This window comes from Ambystoma mexicanum, chromosome 5p, assembly GCF_040938575.1.
Source record: "Ambystoma mexicanum isolate Mex_15411 chromosome 5p, UKY_AmexF1_1, whole genome shotgun sequence".
In the NCBI taxonomy this organism is placed as follows: domain Eukaryota; kingdom Metazoa; phylum Chordata; class Amphibia; order Caudata; family Ambystomatidae; genus Ambystoma; species Ambystoma mexicanum.
Window position 1 is genome coordinate 1,366,326,783 of NC_090930.1, and position 24,433 is coordinate 1,366,351,215.

The following is a 24,433-nucleotide window of genomic DNA, read 5'->3' on the forward strand; positions in this document are numbered from 1 at the left end:
CTCTGTTTCTTCTCACTGGGGGGGCGGGCTAGGAGCAGGGGCTTAGTCCACTTTCTTGGACCCCAGGGCTCTAGGACTACGGAGAGGCTTCCAGCATTCCTGCGCCCCCTGGTGGCCACCGATTCAACCATCTTTAATGGTCACTAATGTTAGAACTAGATTAACATATGCCTGACAATACACACACTCTTTTTAGGGATCTAACCCATTAAATCTGACATTTTGACCCACGATCAGAAGAAGACGAATGGTAAGAATGTTACTTTATGTACTCTTCAATTGATAAAAATACTATTGTGCAATATACCATGATGAGCACTTAACTACTACAGCATATCTGTACCTCTAATCAGGAATGACTTCAACTTGTACTAGATAGTCAATAACATAGTAGTGTAACAAGAACTATTATGAGGAGTAGAAGTCTGTATAATTGGAGTAGAAGTATGATTATAATACGGTCTTTGCGAGTTGTAAAACAATTGCAACTTAAGCTTATTTCTTTTGTTTTTCTTATTTTCTCTTTTCCAACCTCCTAACAATCCTCCCCTACACCCACCCATCTTTTTCTGTCACAAAAATATATTTTTATATGTTCTATTGAATACTGCGTAACGTCTATACACATTACTTTGTTTTGACACAATGTATCTACAGTTTTTTTTATCAGTTTATTCAATGCTACATGCCCTGATTTGAAAAAGGCTAATGCCGAAACATGTCATCACTAAGAGCACACTGTGATGCTTTTTCCAATAAAATATTGGTGACAAAAATGGAATTGGCGCAGGTCTCGGAGTATTTGTGTTCTCATATAGAGATGATACAGTAGTATGGGGAGCAGATTTTACACTGCGCCCAGAACTTGATAGATCTGACAATAAGCCACCATACCCAACTCCTGCGGCTAAAGCCTTAAATACTTTGTTGCAAGCATTTCATTTGGCTGACATATGGAGGACCCTACACCTGCAAGCTCAAAGTTATTCCCATTACACGACCCCCCAAGGATTTATGTACCAGACTAAGACTATGAGCCTCATTACGAATCCGGCGGTAACCGAGCCCGAAAAACTGGCAGGTTACCGCCGGACTCGTATTACCATTCCGCTTTTGTGATTCCCGGAATTACTGGGCCATTACGACCCCGGTGACCCGGGAATCCGGAGGCGGAATTGTGTAAGTCCCCATTACCATGGAGCCCCATAACTCCATGGGGATGGGGACCATGGAAACACTGGTTCCGTCTATGACAGAGCTGGTGTTTCCATGTCCGCCTGCAGGCGGGTGGTGTTAAACCCGCCAGGTCAGACCACACCTCCCGCCTGCAGGACTCTTAATCAGCCGGTCCTGAAAGAACGGTGGTGACGGTTTTACCACTACTGTTCTTTCCAGACCGGCACGGTCGTAATGAAGCCCAATGTCTTCACGGGAGATGAGACTTTGGGCGAGTTTAAGACAGCTGAATACAAAGCATGGATACTATCGGACCATGCCCCTCTGGTGGTCACATGGCAGTGCTCCCCCCCCCCCCCCCTCCCTAGGGCACGCATACTGACTTGGCGGCTCAGAAGTGAATCTTTAAGAGATCCAATTTTCCGGGAACTCCTGAGAGAGGGGGTGAAAGAGTATTTCATAAACGATACAGGGAGTGTTAAATTGGCAGGCATATTGTGAGAAGTCTTTAAAGTATTGATAATAGGGACAGCGTTCGCAAAAGTAAAAGGAATGCTGGCTGAAATTGAAAGGGATTTGCAGAGGGCCAAAACCAAATTAGAAGTCTTAGAGAATGCAGGCGACATGGCCAAGGACCAGGCCTGAGAGGTCACCCGACTGCAGCAAGACTATTTAGAGCATTGGGACAGACTAGGCATGCTGAGCTACAGGAAATAAGTAGAAAGGCAACATGCCGAAGGGGATAAGCTGGGACGTCTGTTGGCCTGGCTGTGCAAAAGTGAACATAAATGAGATCATTGGGTGAAACGGGGAGTTCTATAGGACGCAGGATAGCATAAACAAGCGCTTTCAGGAGTATTATCAAGAGCTATACACTGAGACATCGGCAATACAAGCCTTAGACATAGATGAAGCTCTGAAACAGATGGATCTCCCACAATTAGCTGCAGAGACAGCGAACGAGTTGAAAGCCCCTATAACCAAAGAGGAGCTTGAATCTACCATCCGAGGGTTGTCGACTGGTAAGGCCCCGGAGACGGATGGATTACCCAGCAGATTACCCAGCAAATTCTATAAAGAATTCATAACAGATGTAGTACCCCCGTTATTAGCTATGTTGAATGAGGCACTGGAAACCAGTACGTTACCAATGTCGTTGCAAGAGTCAGTGATTGTTCCGCTATTGAATCCCAATAAGCCAGCCGCAGACTGCAGATCATATCGACCCCTGTCTCTGCTTAACCAAGACAAGAAAATACTAACGGCCTTAATGGCCAACAGGCTTAAACTGGCAATATGTTTATTAAATTTATATAGCGCTTTAAGCCAAAGCGCTTTGCAGGTTTAACAGCATAATTACAACATGAAACAAGTCATTATAACAATAAGTAGAGCAATTTACTAAATGAGGGGGGAGAGTGGGGGAAGGGAAGGGTAGAGGGGTTAGGTGATGGGGTTACAATGTCTGTTTTGAGGTTAGGGAGGTGGGGGAAAGAGGGAGGGGAAGGGAAGGGGGAGTGGTCTGGTGTCATCAATGCCCCTAAGTGGTATCAGTGACAGGTTTGAGGTCATTGGGGAAGGGGAAAAGGGGGAGCGGAAGGGGGGCAAGGAAGGGGAGAGAGGTGGAGAAGGGGAGTCAGGGTGGGAGTGAAGAAGGGATTTCAGGGAGTAGCGGAAGGATGGGTAGGTAGGGGTGGAGCGGATGGAGAGCGGTAGGGAGTTCCAGTATAGGGGGGCCAAGAGTTGAAAGGAGCGGAAGCGTGAGGAGGCGCATGGGGCAGGGGGTACCCTGAGAAGGTAGGTCTGCTGAGCAGAGAGAGTGGGAGGGGGAGTAGAATGAGAGGAGGGAAGAAAGGTAGGGGGGCAGGTCATGGAGAGATTTATAGACAAGACAGAGCCAAGTTGAGTGAGAGAGGAAGAAATAGAGTCTTGAGGGCCGAGAAGACATGGAGTACGAATAGAGTAGTGGTAGATGGATTTTAGGGGAGTAAGGTGAGAGACAGGGAGACCAAAGAGGAGAGAGGAGCAGTAGAAGAGGCAGGATAAAATAAGGGAGGAGATTAGGCGTTTGGAAGCATGGAATGTGAGAGAGGAGCGGATCTTGCGGATGTTGGAAAGGTGGTGCTGGCAGGCTCGAGAGGTTAGAGAGATGTGATTGGAGAAGGAGAGAGAGGAGTCGAGATGGAGGCTGAGATTGCAGGCATGGGTAGATATGGGGAGGTTGGAGGGTGGAAAGTGGATGAAAGGAGGGGGTGACGGGGAGAGGGTGTTAGGAGGGAAGAAAAGCACCTCAGTTTTGTCAGTATTGAGGGAAAGAAAGTGGGATGACATCCAGTTTTTTATGGCCGTGAGGCAGGAAGAAAGAGTGTGGTGGAGGTCAGATGAGAAGGAAAGAAAGAGTTGGGTGTCATCAGCGTAGAAGTGGTGGGAGATGCCGAAGGAAGAGATGATTGGGGCGAGAAGGGAGGTACAGAGAGAGGAAAGAAAGGGTCCAAGTAAAGAGCCCTGAGGGACGCCATAGTTCAGGGGGAGGCTGGAGGAGGTACGACCGCCCCAGGAGACAGTGAAGGATCGGTTGGAGAGGTACGAGGAGAGCCAGGAGAGAACAGAGCCTTTGAAGCCGAAGGAGGACAGAGTGCTAAGAAGTAAGGGGTGATCTATAGTATCAAAAGCTGCAGAGAGGTCAAGGAGGATGAGAATTGAAGATTGCTTAGCGTAGCGAGCAATGAGGAGAGAGTTGAGGACATAAGTGAGGGCGGTCTCGGTGGAGTGTTTAGGCTGGAAACCAGTTTGAGAGTTGGGGAGGAGGGAGTGGGATGAGACGAAGGCAGAAAGTTCAGAGTAGGCTAGGCGCTCGAGGAGTTTTGAGATGAAGGGGAGAAGAGAGGTTGGTCTGAATTTGGAGACAAGAGGAGGGCTAGCAGAAGGCTTCTTCAGGATAGGGATTATGGTGGCGTGTTTGAAAGCTGAAGGAAAGGTGTTTGAGAAACAGATGTTGAAGAAGGTGGTTAGGTAGGGAATAAGGAGAGGGTAGTGGGGATGGGGTCAGAAGGGGCAGCGGTCGGGTGAGTTTTGGACAGGAGAAGGGAGACACAGGCTGGGGTAATAGGAGAGGAGGTGGACAAGTTGGCAGATCTGGAAGAGGGGGAGGGGAAAGGAGTGGAGAAGGAAGGAGAGGAGAGTATGTTCTGGCACAGAGAGAGAATTTTGGATGAGAAGAAGTTAGCGAAGTCAAAGGGAGAGAGAGGACAGTTCATGGAAGGTTCAGAAATAGGAGGGAAGAGAAGGCGAGAAAGGGTCTGGAAGATACGGCGGGATGGGAGGCTTGTGAGTGGAGGAGGGTAGAATAGTAGGAGCACTTGGCAGATGAGAGGCAAGAGTCATAGAGAGAGTGATATGAGAAATAAGAGGACTGATTAGTCAGAGAAGGGGATTTGAGCCAGCGTCAGTCGAGACGACGGAGGCAGCGGCACATGGACAGAGGGTGAGAAGAGAACCAAGGTTGGGAAGGTTTGTGAGAGGGAGATAAGGAAGTAAGTGGATAGAGTTGGTCAAGACTGGAGGTTGTAGAGGAGAACAGTGGGGAGAGGGCGTCATCAGCTGAGAGGGAAGCAAAGTCGGGTTGGGGGGAAGGGAGGAAGAACAGGATTCGAGGAAGAGAGAAGGGTTAAAGTTGCAGAGGTCGCAACGAGAGAAGGAGGGAGAGGGTGGAGAGGGGGAGGAAGATGAGGAGGGAGAAGGAGAGCAAGGCATGGTAAGAGAGATAGTTGGAGAGAGACGATACAGGGGAGGAAGAGTAAGAAGAGAGAAAGATGAGATCGAGCGTGGAGCCAGATGAGTGGGTGGGGGGGTGGGAAGCGGAGAGAGGAGGCAAGAGTAAAGTCATGATAGAAGAGGTGAAGAATGAGATGTGGATGTGAGAGGGAGGTTGAAGTCACCGAGGACTGAGAGAGGGGTAGGGGAGGGAGAGATGAGAGGGAGAAGATGGTCCAGGTCTTCGTAGAAGGAAGAGAGGCGACCAGGAGGTCTGTAGATAATCAAGGAGATTGCGTGGGGATAGGAGAAGGATTTGAAGAGAGATTCAAAGGAAGAGAAGGTGGGGAGGGTAAGGGAAGGGGATGAGGAAAGACATTTAGGGTGAAAAATGAGGCTGACGCCGCCTCCGTGACCAGAGGGGCGTGAGACATGAGAGAAGGAGGAAGAGGGGGTTCAGAGAGACGCGGGGACAGTGGAATTGAAGGCGGGATCCAAGTCTCGGTGATGCAGAGGAAGTGAAGATTGAGTCGGAAGAACAGGTCGAGGGTCGCATTGGTTTTATTGCAGATGCATCGGGCGTTCCAGAGGGCGATGTTGATGATGCTGGAGGGGTTGGCAGTGGGGAGATGGATAAGATTAGGGCTTGTAGGGATTGTGCGGGAAGGAAGGTGTAGGCAGGGGGAGGAGGGTGGAGGAGGGGGTGGGCATTAGGATGAGGGGAAGGTAGAGTAGGAGGAGGGATAGGGAGGTGGAGGGAAGCTGACAAAGGGAAAGACAGATAGGGTGCATGACAGGAAGGGGAAAGGAGTAAGTGCTGGTGGCCACACAGCAGAGTGACCACAGTTGTAGATGGTGTCAGGGGCTGTTGTAGATGCTGAAGGCGGTAGGGGGGCTAGATGGATGGGGAGGGGAGGTCTTAGAGAAGGATGGGGAGTCGCAGTAGGTAAGAGGGGGACAAGGCAGTGGGGTGAGGGTGGCTGCAGCAGAGCGTCCGAGGGTGGGTGGATAAGGGTGGAAGAGACCTTTGGATAGGGGTTGCAGCAGGAAGCGATCAAGAGCAGTTGGAGAGGTCAGCAGAGCGGCAGAGCTTCCAGGGCAGAGAGGTAAGAAGCGGAGGTCAGGAGGAGGTGCAAGGAAGGAGGTTCGGAGTCCTCGGGAGGGGGAGACAGAAGGTGGGCTGGAGGCAGACAGGTCGAGGCGGGCTGGAGTGCAGGCGGAGCTGGACGGGTCCAGTTCTGGAGAGCGCTGTCGAAGAAGTAGGTCCGGTGTCCTCAGGAGGAGGAGGAAGAAGGAAGACTCTTGTGTGGCAGCCTGGTAGAGTAGGGGCGGACTGGAGGCAGTAACTCTTGCAGGTGGAAGTAGACGCCCCACAGGGGCAGGGCAGTCTGGAGAGCAGTCTAGGGGAGCACTGGTGGTGTAGGAAATGTAGCACAGTGGCTTGCACAGTGCTAGTAGGAGATAAGCTTAGGTGGTAAACTCAGGAGAGCGTCAGAGGCAGGTTGCAGCCCAGCCGGCGGGTGAATGAAGCCAGACACGGGTGGATCTGGTGTGGCAGCTCAGCAATGCGCACAGATCTGGAAAGAGTGAAGTGGAGCCGCAGGCGGTTGTCGGGTAATGGTGGTGAGCCCAGAGATGGTGAGGTCTGGAGAGCGTTGGCGGTAAGGGTGGGGCGGCCCCACAGGCAGGCGAATGAGGCCTAGATGGTGGCCTATAGGTAGAGCGTGAGGGCGCCAGCAGTACCCTAACACTGGTGGATCTGGCGAGGCGGCTTAGCGAAGAGCACAGACCTGGGAAGGGCAAAGCGGAGCAGCAGGCGGTTGTCAGGTAATGGTGGTGAGCTCTGAGATGGTGAGGTTTGGAGAGCGCTGGTGATAAGTATGAGGCGGTCCCAGAGGCAGGCGAATGAGGCCAAGATGGCGGCCCAGAGGTAGAGCTCAAGGGTGCCAACAGCCCCCAAACACTGGTAAAATCTGGCGAGACAGATTAGCAAAGAGCAAAGTCCAGGGAAGGGGCAGGCGGCTCAGTAGGCAGGCGATTGAAGGCCCGATGGCGGCTCTGTATGGGTGAAGCCAGATGGCGGCACGGTGAGGGTGAAGCGGCCCAACTGCACACCCAAGACAGTCAGATGGAGAGGCCGACCTGGGCCTCGCAGAAGGAAGAGGCTGTGGCCTGGAGCTGGCTGTGGAGCAGGCGGCTGGAGGAGCTGGTGGCTCTGTGTGGGTGAAGCCAGATGGCGGCACGTTGAGGGTGATGCAGCCCAACTGCGCACCCGAGACAGTCAGATGGAGAGGCCGACCTGGGCCTTGCAGTAGGAAGAGGCTGCGGCCTGGAGCTGGCGGTGGTGGTGGAGCAGGCGGCTGGAGGAGCTGGCGGCTCTGTGTAGGTGAAGCCAGATGGCGGCACGTTGAGGGTGATGCAGCCCAACTGTGCACCCGAGACAGTCAGGTGGAGAGGCCAACCCGGGTCTTGCGGTAGGAAGAGGCTGCAGCCTGGAGCTGGTGGTGGTCTTGGGGCTCTGTCTGGCAGTGTTGCCTGTTGGAGATTTGAAGTGGCACCTCAGATCCTGTTGGTGCGTCGGGGGCTGGGTGCCACCCAGGCTGTTCGCCTTCCGGGCCCTATCCCTGCTGTTGCCGGGGGATGAGGGCCTTTATTGTGATCAGGAGCGTTTATGGAGCTTGCAGGCAGCGCGTGTATGAGGCGTGTATGGGTTCTTGAAATCATCCGCTCTTGCGTTTGTTTGGTGGGGAAGCCAGACACTTTATGGGGAGCGGGGGGTGTAGTGCGGTCTACATGGGGGCAATCGGGGTGCTTGCGTGCAAGGGCACAGTAGCCCGTCGCCTGCTGGCGTTGGTCATTGCTGCTGCCCACCCTCCGCTGAGCTGCCGAGGGCCCCCCTCCGGGCCTCAGTTACTTGTGCGCCTCTGTTGCACCAGACGGTCCCGAGCTGCTGTTCCCTTGGTCAGCGTTCTGTGTACTGCTGGAATTCTTTCCTGTGGTGGCTGCGACAGGAAGGCGGGCAGGGAAGCGGGTCCGGAGCAGAGAGCTGTAGTCACGGCTGGGAGAATGAGAGACGGCGGGAAGCGGTAATGGTGCCGATGCTGTGGATGGCCGCTTGATGGGTTTGAGTGAAGGAGATCGCGTTTAGAGAGGAGATTTGGTCCAGTGGTGCCAGGCAAGGAATAGAGAAAAAACGTTCTCACGGAAGATCAATAAAATTTTTTAAATATTGTTCTTGGATGACATGAGTCAGCCTGAGAGAGGAGGCGCCGGATCAGGCATCTGTGCTTCCATGCTCCCTGGTGGTGTCAGAATACATCCCAAACCAGAATAGCACATGTAATTTAAGGAGGTACACCATATCATTGATCACACTCAAAACAGTTCAGATCTGTATGCAGTGGCCTCGTTGGATGCAGTCAAAGCATTTGACTCGTTCAGTTGGCCATGGCTGCTGGCGGTCCTGCAGAAGTTTGGCATAGGGCTCATACACATCAAGTGGGTGCAGTTGCTGTATAGCAGTCCAATAGCGAGGGTTAAGACGGGAGCCTACACCTCGTATCAGTGGCTGCTGGAGAAAGGCACGAGGCAGGGTTTCCCATGGTCACCTATGCGTATTCATTCTGGCCCTGGAGCCACTAGCAGCATATCTTATAAAAGAATATTGTGAAGCAGGCATAGCAGTAGGGGGCACCGATTAATCTGATTTTTCTATACGCCGATGACATGTTATTATACTTACCACACTGTGAAACCAACTTGCAGTATATTTTGGACGTGCTTGAGCGATACGCTGAATTATCCGGTATCACGATTAATGCACAGAAATCTTATTTGTTCCCTCTAGCTGGGTATAAAGGGAAATCCCTGAACACATTACCAGTTCTGCCGATCAAGTGGGAAGTGAATTCATTCAGTTATCTGGGAGTGGCCATCTTTCATGATCCCAAGACAGAATACACACAGAACACGACGAGAGACGTAAAATATATTGAGAAATCTACGATTTTCTGGGCCAGGTTACTGCTCTCAGTGATGGGTAGGGCAGCACTGTTAAAGATGGTGGTACTCACAAGTCTTCTACATTTCTCTACAAACATCCCGTACAATATACCTAAAGGTTTTTTTAAGAAACTCGATAGGAGATGCCGTCGTTTTCTATTGCATAGCTCAAGATGCAGGATGGCAATGACGAAATTATATAGGCCCTATGATCAGGGACGTATTAAAGTACCCCATTTTGAGAAATGTTTTGCTGTGCCAGCTGCAGTATGTTACGAGTTGCTTGTCGGACGAGCAATCCCAAGAAACATGGTTGCTGCAGCCAGCATGCACCCCATTTTATCTGAAGGAGGTAATATTGAGGGCGGTGCAGCGGGTCCAGAAACTTGTTGTTGACACTTGGTAAGACGATGTGACATAGGCCCGTACGCTTTCTAGAGAAGGACACTAAAAGAGGAAGCATCACAATTCAGATTAAATGTGAGAAAGTATTGGGAGCCCATGGCAGAGGTAACGGTGGGAGATTTATTAAGAGAGGGCAGGCTGCTGGACTTTGAAGCACTCACGTCAGGGACAGGCATACATGTGGGACAACATGTAATATACGCCTGGCTCATGACTATACTAAAGCAAAAATGGCTGGGAATGGACGGGGTGCTACAGGTAGACGAAGGGATAGAAAAATTTTATATTTCAGAAGGTGGGCATGCAGTGTCAAGAATATATGAGCTATTAATGTCACAGAGGCGGGATATACAGGAGTAGACTAGGCATAATTGAGAGTCGGATCTGCAGGAGAAATTGACAGACGCAGTATGGAGCAGAACATTGGCTTATCATAAAGTGTCCAGGAACACGAGACTCCAGCTAATTCAACTGTACATAAAGCATAGGGCGTACCTAACCCTGGGGAGAATAGTCAAATTTAGCAATGCCACCGAACAGTCTTGCCCAAAATGTGGATTAATTAATGCCTGCTTGGTACATATGTTCTGGGCATGTGAGAAGATCTGTCAATATTGGGATGACATAGCCCTGGCCCTAGCCAAGGCGGGCAAAACATTGGACACATGATCCGCCAAGGCCTGCATGCTAGGTATTTTTGCACGCCCAAAGTGGGCAAGACACGTGAACAAGCTGAAAGACCTAGTATACATCCTAGCGAAGCACCGGATAGCAATGTGCTAGAAAGCACCCAAAGGTCCGGACATAAATCGGTGGTGGAGCGACCTCCAGAAATGGACACTGGCGGAAAACACAGTGTAAATAACAAGGGGGTCCTGGGAGGCCCTCTGCCAGACATTAGTTCTGGTTGCAAGAGTCTTACCCAGAGTCTTTAGCTCGCTATCTTTCACAGAGGAGAAATATCTGAAACAGATTAGTCTCTGTCCTACCCTGGGGCAGTCCAGCACCGAAATGCTAGGCAATTCTCCTCTGAACAAGAGTACCAACAGCAACCCCAGACACGTGTTTCGGTCTGGTAGGACCTCATCAGTAGGGTAGAGCTGTGCCGCTCTAAGAATAGTGGGCAAGGGGTCCACGTCTGGATTCCCCTAGTAACTTAGGGTGAGACCCAAAATTACTTAAAATATGCAAATAACAAGGGGGGGTCCTGGGAGGCCCTCTGCCAGACATTAGTCCTGGTTACCAGAGCCTTACCCAGAGTTTTTAGCTCACTATCTTAGAGAGGCACAGCTCCACCCTACTGATGAGGTCCAACAAGACCGAAACACAGTGAAAAGGGGAGACAGGAGGGGGGATTCGATCTTGTATTACGAAAAGTCAATAAAAATATGTTTACATTATAATAACTGCTTTACTATGCTGAGGATTCCCAGCCTGATGATGCAGAATATTCAAATAGCATTTGATTCTATGAAAGATCCAATGCTGGAGAGTAGAGTGGTGCACAGTCAGATATCGCCATCCGGTGGACACAATTAAAATGTCATTAAACAAGTTTGGCAGTGTGTGGAGGAGGTTCCTGTATCTAATAAGTCGATTGGAGAGAAGAGTCATGCACATGTATCCCCTCTCAGCAAAGAAAGTAATTGTGACTAAGGGTGAACAGGGCTTGCGATCCTTGCATTACTTAGTGCAGCAGACTGAATAAAAGGTTCCTACTCCTGGTGCGAGAACTGTGTTCACACTACTAACTATTTGTTTAGGTCTTGGGTATGCCTAGAAGCCTGCAAATTCTTTGCAGAGGGGTTACTCTGTATGATCCACTTATGGAGAGATTGTACTAAGGCAGTGACCTTCAAACTGGGGGCCTGGCCCCCCTGGGTGATCCCAAAGGATGTCCGGGGGTAGTCAGACTCTTTAAAAAGGGAATACTATGACTGTTATAAATATAAAATATAAGCAGATCACTCATTTTATTTAATTCATTTTTTATGCGCGCCCAGGACCCTGAGGTATCGGGGCGCTAGATTACATACATAGTAAAGCATAAGAACAGTACAGAGTTGCAGTATTTGACATTCACAGTGGTTCAAGAGGGAATCATGCATATTTGTTGAATAGGGAGGTTTTGGTTTGTTTGGTGAACACAATGTAGTACGGTTTGTTTCTGATTGTGGGGGGAAGCATGATCCATAATGTGGGAGCGATGACGGAGAAGCAGGAGCTCCCTGATCATTTTCTAGTGATTCGGGGGGGTATTAATTGAGATGGAGGAGGTGGAGCGCAGGGTGCGCAGGTTGGGTTTTTTGGAGACGCGGCGGGTGAGATGAAGGGACGGTGTTGTTGAGGCAGCGATGACTGGTAGATAGTAATTTGAATTCAATGCAGGCTTTGACGATGAGCCAATGGGCTTCGGGTCTGATTTGGGAAATGTGATCTGAGCGTTTGAGGCCCCAAACTGCTCTAAGGGCATTGTTCTGTGTTAGTTGTAGTTTTTTGAGATTTTTGGAGGAGGTCCCTGCAAGGATGGCATTGCAGTAGTCCAGTTTGCTGCCAATGGTTGCTCTGGCTAGAGTGAGGCAATTACTCGGAGTGAGAAATTTTCTATAGAGATTGACGAGTTTAGTAGAATATGCCGCGGAAGAAACCGCAGCCTTCACATGTTTATTCAGATTGAGTTCAGCTTCTAGGTAAACTCCGTGTTTTGACATGAGGAGAGACAGGGATACTTTTGCCGTCGATGACAAAGGAGGAGTAGGCAGGGTCAATGTGTTTGCGATAGTGAGGGGAGCCGACAATGAGCAGCTCAGTTTTGTCGTCATTTAGGCAGAAGTGGTGGTTTGCCATCCAGACCTGAATGATGTTGTAGGTGTGGTTGATTTTGGCAGTCACGCTCGTATGAGCCCGAGAGTTTGAAGAGAATCTGGGTCCCGTCATACATCCCGTCCCCTTTCCTCCATCCTTATGGACATCCCTCAGCATGGGGAGGGTACCGGAACCTTTTGGCGGTGAAAAATATGAGCTTCCCCTTTAAATGTAGTATAGTGCGTGGACCCGGGTGTAGGCACGGCCACTAGGCCCCGCCCTCCGGCACCTCACCCCAGTTGCTTTTTCTGCTTGGATGGCAACGAACCTGCCAGCTTGCGCTGGCTTCTTTTTCTGAGCTTTGCGTGCTTCCCCATGCTGTTTTTCCAATCTTGCCTCTCTTCGGTGCCTCGCCTTTCCCAGCGCATGTCTGTCACGGGAGGCTTCTCCAGGTGTGCCTTGTGCAACCGTTTCTTCCTGTCGTCGGACTCCCACAAACTTTGATTGGCGTGCCTGTAACCCGACCAACATTGGGACGCATGTGCAGCGTCTCTCAAGAATCGTCTTTACTCTGGAAGGAGATTTTCAACACTTCGCCGCCTGAACATCTAAAGCATTACGGCACTACAAGGTCAGTCACCTTTCAGCAAAGCACCCCAGCACTGTGATTCTTTCCCGGGAGCGCCATCTGCAAAGGCTACCGGCAGATGTGCCAAGGGGCCTTACTGGGTCTGCTTCCGAGGTGCTCCCTAGTTCTGAGGCCACCCCGGGGTGCGAGGGGCCTTTGGGCTCTAGCTCAACAAGGAGGACATGAGCATCTTCTGCAAGCTCATTGACTATCGGTGCTTGCACAGAGGGCAGTGAGCCTACCAGAGTCATCTCTGAGGTCGAGGGTCAGTGCCAGAGGACTACCAGTCGTTTGACTGAGGGTACTGCACCTCCCAAAGCCCAAGCAGAAGTCCCTGAGGCACTGTCAGAGGCAAGCATTCCTCAACTTCTGGCGCAGGACCTCAAAATGGTAGCCAATCACGTGGCACTGCCTTCATGATGGACTTTGCTCAAGAGGACATGGCCCCGCGCAGACCCCAGCAAGATGCGCCTGCAAACCCCAGGTCATACTCCAGGACCATCTAGGTATCCAGCTAGCCACAGAGTCTCTTACTGGAGTGGGCTGCGCCAGGGGGCATCAGCGCCTCCTGTGCCAGGGGTAGGCAAGCCTGGGTCGACTGTTAGCCATCAAGGTTACCTCTGAGCCAGTCAACCGTGGGGCTACTCGCTACAGGCCCCCAGGGGGGGCTGAACCTTCCAGGCCGTCTAGTGCCCTGGAGGTTCCGGAACAACCACGGGGCCCCAGTGCTTCAGAGGGCTGGGCTCCTCGCCAAGCCAGGCGGCCTGTGAGAATCGCTTTTTTGCACGGTTCCTAACACTTATGAGGTCACAACAGATGGTGGTGTACCTTAAGGATCTTATCCGGGATGTGGTGCTCCAGATGCTGCCGCCCAGGCCTCCCCCACTGGGGCCTCCGCCAAAGCCACCGTTTCCCACAGCACAGCCTCTGCCACAGTCCCCTCCTGCCTCCACCACCCCCTCTGCCCTTGCTGCTTCCTCTGGCTCTGTTGCCCCAGCCATCCGCCCATCCAGGACACCGGTCCTCTGGGGGTCGCCATAGGGGGATCAGTGAGATGCTGTTTCCCCCTATGCTCAAGACAACACTGACAATGTCACAGAAGAGTCTGAAGCCTCTGCCTCGGTCAAGCCGTTGCATGATTGGCTCCAGGAGCTGGTGGAATATTTGGGGATCCCTCAGCCAGAGCAGGCTCAGCAGGAGCCAGGTGTGTTGGCCGAGGTCTTGGCTCTCAAATCGGCCAGCAGGTCCAGCATTCTGCTAAAAAACGATGTCCTTTCGATCACCTCGAATGTCTGGGAGAAGCTAGGTGCCAATTCCCAATTGAATAAGCGCAGGGTTGTTTAATGCAGATAGAGAAGGATCAGGTGCTCTCTGCGCACCCCCAGCTGCATTCATCGCTGGTCGCTCCGGCCGCTTTATTCTTTAAGCCTTCGGGGTCCTTGTCTTCTGTGACCAGGTGTCTCTCCAAGGAGGACCAGTTACTTGAGTCCTTCAGCAGGAAGGTTTACCTTAATGCTGAGCTCAATCTTCTGTAGACAAACGTGGACACACTTCTGTCGGCCACTAATTAGAAGCTATGGAGGGAGATCTGCAATTTTCTTCCTGACATTGCTCTGGAAAGACACTTCACTTTCAAGACAGGCTTCGTGGAGGCCAGGACTGTTACGTAAGACCTTATGGTGTCTGCTGTCTCTCATATAGACACACACATCAGGGGCATGTGGGTGGGGGTGCAAATGCGGAAGGACCGTGTTAATGCTTGACACTAGGTTTTTCTGCTGACATCCAGGAGCAAATTCTTGACTTCCCCTTTGAGGGCTCGGTTCTTTTCCACTCGTGGACAGATAACGAGCTGATGAAGAATAAGACTTCTACCCAAACTGCCAAGTCCTTGGCTGTCTTGACCAAGTCGGTCCCCAAATCTTTCCCCCAGAATCAAGGCAGGTCAAGCCATAAGCCATCATTGGTTTTAGGGGCTTGCACGAGTGGAAAACCTGTCAACTTGACAGGTCGCCCAGTACACACCGGCGAAAGCAGTAACGTACCATTAGGGGCTTTTCTTTTGCTTCCCCTCTTCTGCCCCAGCCTCTGACGAGGAAAAAGCAATGAAGTTACGGTCAGGAACCACAGCTGTCCTGTTGGGGGTCGTCTGACTCTGTACATCGAGGTGTGGAAGCGCATGTTCTCCGACCTTTGGCTCCTCTCGATTGTCTCATCAGGTTGAGTCTTTCTCCTTCCTTCCCCCATCCCTGTTCGCCTCTGCTGCTGCAGATATGTACCCCTGATTTATCAAAGGAGATCCTGAAACTGTTGGACGCTTCAAGATGATCACGCCTGCCCAGATTGTGGAGTCACTTGTGCACGAGACTGGATGTGTTCCCTAGACCTAAAGGATGTGTATCTTCACGTCCCCACCTTTCAACCGCAGTTTCTGCAGTTCACGTCACGATATTGGTACAAGGTGCTAATGTTTGGCCTCAATCCCGCCTCCCGTGTCTTCACCAAGTTCATGACAGCGGTCGCGAGCCTCCTCAGACTAGAGGGCCATCAGCTTTATCCTTATCTGGATGACTGGTTGTTGAGGTCCAGTTCCCCGGAGGGGGCCCTCCATTCATGCCAGAGGCTGGCGGATGTTCTCTTCCAGTTAGGGTTTTCGCTCAACCAGAAGAGGTCCCAGCTGATCCCCTCTGTGAGGGGTCAGCAATGCAAGGCGGACAACTGTTCGATGATTGTTCAAAACATACCATTTTATTAAAGTATACATGCTATTAAATTCCTCACTATCCCTTTTTTGCTGAGGATTTCCCTGCCTAGCTAAAACTAAAGAGAAACACTCTTACACAGGATGTTTGGCGCTCACACTAAACATCAGATACAAAGAAAAATACATGGCAATTCAAATAACATCTATAACATTCACAGTTTCTTGATGACCTCTCAATAACCTGGGTGAGTTCCCTTCCCCAGGATTCAAAGTGAATTCAAATCAAATGTTCAACAAAACAAATGGGTAAGACAGCCTCACATCAGTTCTTGATGTTTCAATGCCAAGGTAAAGTTGTGTTAACCAAAGTTCCAACAATAGCAAATCGTTTCTTCTTGATTAAATATGAACCTTCCTCTTCCTTAGAATAGCACCAGTGGTATTCCCAGCCACAGTGCTTTGCCACCACTTCCAGTAATCCAAAAAGACTTGCTACAGTTCTACAACTGTCAGTTAAACACAGTTCTTGGCTCACAGTTAGTATGTCATTAGTTACAGGATTGGGATTCACAGTAGGCATCTTTGTCAGGATGACTTCACAGTGCTGCTGCTTCTACTTCAATAACTTCACTTCTACTAACGTTTACCATGAGAACATTCTACTGATAACCAGATATACCACCACAGCTTCAGTACTTTGTGATTCAAAACGGGTTTTAGTTCTTTTTTTGTTCAACCTTGTTTATTGAAGCGCTTGGTGACAGAGTATACACAAACAATACCAATAACATATCAGTACATATTCAAGTTAGCGGGCAGTAGACATCAGATACTGGTTGTAGAACAATGTACAATTTTCTTCAGAGCAACAGGATCATGAGTCACAGGCAAACATGTCATGCAGTTTAGAATTGTATGCAACACCCAGCAAAGGCACATTATGCAGTAGGGCTCTCCCGCTGTGTTTGCAGTGGGTAGGACTTAAATGGTTGCCAAATATCAATAGGTCTATTTCCCATAGGTTGCAATTTGGCCCGTTACTACTCTCTGTGGGAGGTCCAGGTAACTATGCACAGCTACTGCTGAACCATCGGGCCATTGGGTTTCAGCCACACCAGCAGTATGCATCGCACCGCCATAGCATACTGCATAGCATGCATAGCCCAGCAAGCCTATAGAAGCGACCTCCCAAATCCTCAAATCTGTGAAATAGGCATTGTAGCAGGTGATGTCAATTGTACAGCCAAACATGTCGGAAAGACTAGCACATGCATCCCTCTAGAACTCTTCCAGTTTTGGATATCCCCATATCATGTAAAGATATCCAGCTTCATTCGCACCACACCTAGGGCAGGATCTAGATACTGTTTGATAAAAGAGCTTCAATCTGTCAGGAGTATAGTGATTTCTATGGAGTACTTTAAGCTGAATCAGGGGAAAACTGGAATTGAAGGAAACCCTGCACGTTTGTATACACATATCCTCCCAGATCTCATCCGTGGTGTCTTTATTTAAGTCTCACCCCCATTTGGAGCGTGCTTTAACAGGGGGCCCCTGTGTTAGGTGGCTGAACTGGGAACCCCTCTCAGGCCCCTTTGACCACTCTATGCAGCCCACCATACTGGAGCCAGCGCATAGACTGCCGCTGCATAATCCCAGGTATTTCTTTAGCAGTAACATTCCCAGCTATGTATGTATCTCCCAACGAAACAAGCATGTGGTTAAAGGGTATCATCTGCAAACCAGTAGACCGCGTACTGTGCCTGCGCTACCATCCATTCTCCAGCATGTGGTCTGGCATGGATTCACATGTTCAGGAATATTCCCTGTCGTCAGGCCTGGAATCCTAGGTAAAAGAAAAAACTGTTTCACTTTCACTTACAAACTCTTTCTCCTATAAACCAATCATTGAGCTCTGGGTCATACTGCCCTCAGCCAATGACTGCACTCTCTGCAAAAAAAGGGGTGGGGCAGTAGAGGCGTCTGCCGTGCTCCAGGGCACGGTTATTTCTTCTTCGGACAAAGAGGGCATGTCAGCTCACACGGTCCAGGAGGACATGGGGAACGATGACAGCAGAGCCAATGACGACAACGTAGGCGCTGAGCCCAGCAAGCCTACTCCCCCTCCAGCTCCCAGAGACGTGTCGCTGGACATACTACCGACTCTCCACACGCTGATGTCGGAGATTCAGAGGAGAATCCCGACGGCACCGCCGGCCCTGGTTGGTACCGGGCCCCCCGGTGAAACAAAGGAAATGGCATCCCACGCCCCCTCATCAACCACCTCACATACCCTTCCCACCCTAGGGATACGGGGACGGACACGCGCCCCTGGACGAAGACGACGGCGGCATCTCCCCACCACCGAGAAATTCTCCACTGGACAAAGTGGGATCGATTCACACCATGGTCGCCCTCACGTCTGAACTTTTCCAGCTGATGCCAGAGGAGACCAAGAAGGAGGTTTACCAGCACAGAAAGAGGAAGACCACTATGGCAGTGCCTCTCCTGGACGACGTCTGGAATGAGGGTCTGGCTGTGATGAGGAATCCATCATCACCCCTGGCGAAAAGAGATAGGCTGTAGAAGATATACTGGGTGCAGGAGTCTGCACCCAAGTGCCTGTGGTCTCAGCCCTCCCGGATTTGGTGGTCTCAGCGGCTGTGAGGAAGAAGTCCTCAAATCCTCTTCGGCCTCTGTTCCTCTGGACAGCAAGGGGAAGAAGTTGGATACCACGGGTAGAAAGGTGATCTACTCACCGGCGACGACGGTCAAGGCAATGAATGCTCTTGCGATCGTGGCCCGGTACGACAGGGACCTGTGGTACAAGATGGCCCCGCTACTGGAGTTTCTCCCTGACGACAAACGGTTTGCGGTGCTGGAAATTCTCCAGGAGGGCGAGGTGGCATCGGACCATGCCATCACTGTGGCCCTGGACATCATGGAGACAGAGTTCTGACAGATGGGGAATGGTGTCTGCCTCCGTCGTTGTGGCTGGTTGAAAGCCTCCAATTTTTGGCAGAAAGGGTTCTGGACATGCCTTTGGATGGAGACAATCTGTTTGGGAAGGCCGTCAATGACTCGTTGCAGGCTATCAAGACCGAGACAGCCCAGGCCCTAAGCACGCTGCAGCAGCATTGGCCTTGTTTTTGTGCCTCAGGAGGCAAATCCGTAAGAACGTCGAAGGGTTTCGGCAGGGATCGTCCTTGTACCACCAACCCTCACGTTCCACGACCCAAGAGGCCTCCTAGTGTCCTTCCAAGGCATTCGGAGGAGGCCGCCGTCGTATCTCCCAAGGTGGCACGCATGCCCCAAAGCAGGATTGAACCAACCAGGACGCCAGGCTCCCACCTATGCACCCCGGTGGGAGGCCGGCTAGCGGGCTTAGTCAGCAAGTGGGAAAATAACTCCACTGACTGATGGGGGCTAGACGTTCTTGCCCACAGACATACTCTAGAGTTCCAGCAGAAGTGTCCACAGATACCACTGGTGGCCCGGCAGGATCAGCACATCCCTCCGTTCCTGCAGGTAGTACAGGCCATGCTAAAATAAGGGGCAATAGCGCTGGTTCCAAAGCGACTCTGGGGCTCTGGAATCTACTCCATATACTTAGTAAAAAAGAAGACCGGGTGCTAGAGGTCCATTCTGGACCTTCAGTGTCTACACAAGTACCTCAAGTCCCAAAAATTCAAAGTGGTCACGTTGCAACACTTGCTCGGCCAACTGGAGGAGGGGGGACTTCCTGACGTTGCTGGATCTAGAGGACGCATAAATCCACGTCCCTATTCAAGAGAAGCATCTGAAGTTCCTGCGCTTCGTCGTACAAGGACAGCACTACCAATTCAAGGCCCTCTCCTCCAGAAATAAGTCGGCACCCAGGGTGTTTACGAAGTGCCTGGCACCAGTGGCAGCTCGTCTGCAAGGGATACATGTGTATCCGTTCCTTGACGACTGGTTTATCCGGGCCAAGTCAAGGGAGACTGCTGTCGAACACACAGACAGGACCGTCCAGTTGCTGACGGATCTGGGATTCTCAGTGAACTATCCAAAGTCCTGGTTGATTCTTTCGCAGTAAGCGCTGTTCTTGGGGTCCAGGCTCAACACGGTCGCCTGCCTAGTGGCCCCCTCGGAGGAGAGAGTAGTGGCCCTTTTGGGCAAGGTGCAATGGTTTCCAGAGTCCCCCATACCAATAGACGGTCACCACGGATGCATCCCTGGAAAGCTGGGGAGCCCACACCAGTCGTTTCTACGCCAGAGGCCTGTGGCTACCGGAGGAGAGGGATCGCCACATCAATGCCCTGGAGCTGCGGGCAGTGTTCTGGGCCCTCAAGTCGTTCCTTTCGTCCCTCAAGGGCAAGGTGGTGAGGGTCTTTATATACCGCAGATCGACCTGTTTGCGATGGCGACTAACTCCAAATGCCGGAGATTTGCCAGCAGGTTCCTCCAGACTGGGAGCATGGGGGACACATTCTCCTTCCCGTGGGAAGGCCTGTTCCTGTACGCGTTCCTGCCGTTGCCTCTCCTGCTGTGTGTCATCAATCAACTCCAACGGTGCCGATGCAGGATGATCCTCGTTGCCCCGGCGTGGCCGAGGCAGATATGGTACCCGGACCTTCTCAGCCTATTGTCACCTCCAATCAAGCTGCTAGTGGTCGCAGATCTGCTCACCAGGGAAGGAGGTGCAATCCTGCACCACGACCCAGGATCGCTGATCCTGAAGGCTTGGCTCCTGCATCCTTAGAGTTCGGAACGTATGAGCTGCCTGCAGACTGCAGGGAGGTCCTTGCCAGGGCCAGAGCTTTGTCAACTCTGAAGTGCTATGGGCACAAGTGGAAACGTTTTGCGATGTGGTGCCGGACGCAGAAGATCAACCCTCTGAGGGCCACGGCCCCACAGATTCTGCCGTACTTGTTATCCTTGGCCAAGGCGGGGCTAGCGCATGCCGCCATCAAGGTGCATCTGGCGGCTATCTCCCGCTGCACCAGGTCTTCAGACGGACTTGCTTTTGGTCCTACCGTCTGGTCAAGGAGTTCCTCAAAGGACTGTTCAGATCGTTCCCGCAGGTGAATGTGCCCACCCCAGCGTGGGAACTCAATGTGGTACTGACGAGGCTCATGGAGGCCCCTTCGAGCCTATGCATCAGGCCCCTCTCAAATTCCTTTCGTGGAAAACAGCTTTTCTAGTGGTCATCACCTCTGCCAGCAGGGTAAATGAGATCCAGACCCTGTCCTGCAGGTGGCCTGATCTGACTTTCCACGAGACGAAGGAGGTGCTGTGGACGCACCCCTCCTGCAAGCCAAAGCTTCCATCGGAATTCCACCTCAACGAGCCTTTGGTGTTGCCTGTGTTTTTTCTGATGCCTTCGTCGCCGGCTGAAAGGACTTTGCACTCGCTGGATGTGGCGGGTGCTCTGAAGTTCTATGTGGCACGCACAAAGAGTTTCCGGAAGACAACCAAACATTGGTCCTGTGAACCATGGGAAAGCTTTGACCAAGGCTTCCATTTCCAGGTGGCTCTCTGGCTGAAACACACACTGTCACTGGTTGGCAAACTGACTGCTGCCTGGCTGTCAGAGAGTCCATTCCACCAGAGCGGTCGTCGCGGCAACAGCGTTTCTGTCTGGTGTGCCCCTGTTGGACATCTGCAGGGCTGCTACGTGGAGGTCTATGCACACCTTCACAAGATTCTACCGCGTCAACGGGGATTCCAGCGAGGAGTCCAGGGTCAGTCAAGCAGTGCTACGCAAGCGGTTTGCTTGAAGGTGAGCCTGTTCCGGAGGTAATACTAATTGCTTCTTTTGAGCCTTGCCATCTCCCGTGGTTGTATATTGTTGTACTGCTATGTATTCTCTATTCATGAGCATGGGAATCCAAACCAGACTCCATGCTGGAGAAGGAACAAGTTACTTACCTGTAACTGTTCTCCAGCATGGGTCTGGCATGAATTCATATGCGAACCCTCCTCCTGCCCCTCTGCGGCTCTTCTTGGTCATACTGCCACTTTACGTGCTACCAAATCTGAAGATGGCTGTCAGAGGAGAGGGGCATTAGGGAGAGGGCAGTCATTGGCTGGGGCAGTATGACCCAGAGCTCAGTGATTGGTTTAAAGGAGAAAGACAGTTTGTAAGTGAAAGTGAAACTGTTATTTCTTTTACCAAGGATTCCCGGCCAGACGACTGGGAATATTCATGAGTAACTTGTTCCAGATCTCCTAAAGTTGAGTGCTGCAACCCCCCTCCCTTCACCACCATCTGGAGTAAAGTCTGCAAAGAGTATCCCATTAAAGGCGTATCAATGCCACATAAAGTAATTAATGCCAGCATCAAGCTCCTTGAAGAACTTCTCTCCAAGCCATAAAGGGATGTTCTCAAAGAAATACAAAAGTTTTGGCAGGACCACCATCTTAATCGAGGCACTTTTGCCTGCTATAGACAGTGGTAGTCTCACCCAGGTATGTAGTTTAGCTACAAGGTGACGCACATAAGCGTTGTAGTTTTCTCCCATTTCTGTAGTATGATGTCTGGTCGATATGACACCCAAGCCCCTGATCTCCCAGGGTGACCAGGAGAGCCCTAATAAATCATGTGACTCTGTCATCCTAGCCGACAGTGGGAAGAGCTTGGACTTGGTACAAGTGACACAGAGGCCCGATACATCCCCAAAGGCAATAACGCCCCTCATAGCTGGATATGGAAATATCATAAGATGAGGAATATGTGGGAGGAACATCCATTGGAAAGAACGTTACCATAGGTAAGTAACTTGTTCTTCTGCAGCCCTCCCTTCTGTCTGTCAGTTGTGGCAGATTTAAGTTTTGTGGCATGTTAGAACAACTTCCAAAGACTAGACCGCTTTGTTGGTTTACCGTTTTAGTCATCTTCATTGCTCCGCCCCTCTTTCTCGTCTCAGTTGTTACCATGCTGTTTCTTGTGTGATGATGCAGAATACTTGAAGTAAACCTAGCAAGTGGTTGAGTGTTACAATATGCCATCAAGGCATGAGGAATTGAGTGAACATCCCTAATAGGGAATGGAAAGTATGTGACTTTCTCCAATGATGTCATCCCCCCGAGGGCAGCCTCCCCCATGTGGTCCTCCCTAATATAGCCGACCCCGGGGTCAGGATCAGGTAGGAGGCTATCCAAGGGAAAGGAGTGATGACATCATCAGATTCATCACAGTGCCCTTGAGTGTTTGGGGGCACAATGACCTTACAAGAGTGCCACCTTTGTACTACACATATAGCTTCCAGGAAGTACCAGATTAATCTTTTGCATTTCACATCAGGAAGCGCACAGGGCTCAGACCGCCACCAGCACCTGTGTAAGTGTGGGCCCAATGCAGACTAGTGCACTGTAACCTTCTGGGGTTGTAGATTGGTGCACCAAGGAGGAAAGGGTAAATCTCTGTGTGCTGGCAGGGAGCGAGCAAAATTATTGTTGCCCACTGAGGTTAAGTATGACCTCCTAAGGTAAAGTTGGTTGGTCAAGACCTGCCTATGGCTCCACATACAGAGACTATTTCAATTCTCCACTATCTTGGAATCACTCTCTTTTCCTACCTTCTGCGGAGTCCCCTTATGCCTATTTCACAGCTTAATGACTATCGCTGAGGTAACAAACCCACTACCACCTTAAGCAAATTCCACGTCCTGCAGTCTGAATCGGGTGGTTTACCTGTGAACCTACGCATCTTTCTATTTGTCAATGCCATGTAATCTGCAGAGCCCCACAAGTTGTGTCCAGGGACAGAATGAACCAGCTTCTGCTACAATTGTTGTTATATTTTCTTGGCTCTAAAGGGGCGCAGTCTTTTGGAGCAGATAAGAGATTTCCTAAGAGTTTAGGAATTTGGTGGGGAAACTGGTTGATGCTCTGCATATTGTCACCGGGGCAAGCATCACGGAGCAGTTAGTGGTCATATCTCTATTTCTAGACTTCCACAGGGGATTTTGTCACAGAAGGGAGTTTGATTGGTACAATTACATATTATGTAGCCACTGTTTGCTTCTTCCTCAGATCTGTATTTTTTTCTTTACTTCATCTTGCTTCTTTCTCTCATATTCTGGAATATCTTTCTTTTTATTAACGCTGTCTCTATAGAAGAAAAGTAATGTTTAATGAAAAAAGTAAGTAACATAATTCTGTTAATATTTACTCTTACCTTTAAAGTGGCAAGTAAGATGTCGATTCTATGAGATTGTCACTGGCATCAATTTTCACCATGGCAGACATAGCATATGTAAACTTAGTACAGCTAACAGGAGGGTAATGCTTTCTTTATACAGGTGTGTAGTGTGCTTGAGAGCCTCGAGCAGGAGTATAAGAGAGACGAAGACTGGTGTGGAGGAGCTGATAAGCTGGGTCCCAATTCTGAAACTGATCATGTCACTCCCATGATTAGCAAACATCTGGAACAGAAAGAAGCTTTTTTGAAGGTAAGCCATGTTGGGGAGTAGGGTTGGGAAGTGGGTGGGTATTAAAGATACTTTAATTTCATAAAGCGTTTTGTCTTTTAACTCATTTATAATGAGCATGTTGGTTTTCCAGGATGAACATTCTCCACATATACCATTTTAAAATCTATATTCAAGTCTATAATGACTAAGGTAGTTAAGAAGGTCCAGAAAAGGTTTTAACACATTTAGAAGTTCTTCATATTTTGGGACGTGCAGAGGTGGTTTCCATTTTACTAGACAAGGGAGGAAATTAAATACCTGGGGTTAATATCACAAACTCGTTAGTCAATGTACGCAGCAAACTTCCTCCGACTACTTTGCTCCATGAAGACAGATTTCGAATAGTGGAATCCCCTTCACATCTCCTGGATGGGCCGGATGGCGGCAGCGGGCATGGGGACCTTCCCACAGTTCCTATATTTCTTTCAGGCCTTGTAGATTTCCCTTCCTAGGAGATTCTTTTGCACAGTGAATAGACTCCTCTCCGTATTTATTTGGAAGAAC

General features: G+C 50.4%; 1 protein-coding gene across 1 annotated transcript in view; it reads left to right on the plus strand.

Moving 5' to 3' along the window:
• Nucleotides 1–24,433, plus strand: part of TRIO (trio Rho guanine nucleotide exchange factor) — a 3,834,156-nt gene that overhangs the window by 1,932,751 nt on the left and 1,876,972 nt on the right. Inside the window, exon 18 of the mRNA XM_069613780.1 lies at nucleotides 23,759–23,908. Coding sequence (XP_069469881.1) covers nucleotides 23,759–23,908 — 150 coding nt within the window. The remainder of the gene's footprint in view (nucleotides 1–23,758; nucleotides 23,909–24,433) is intronic.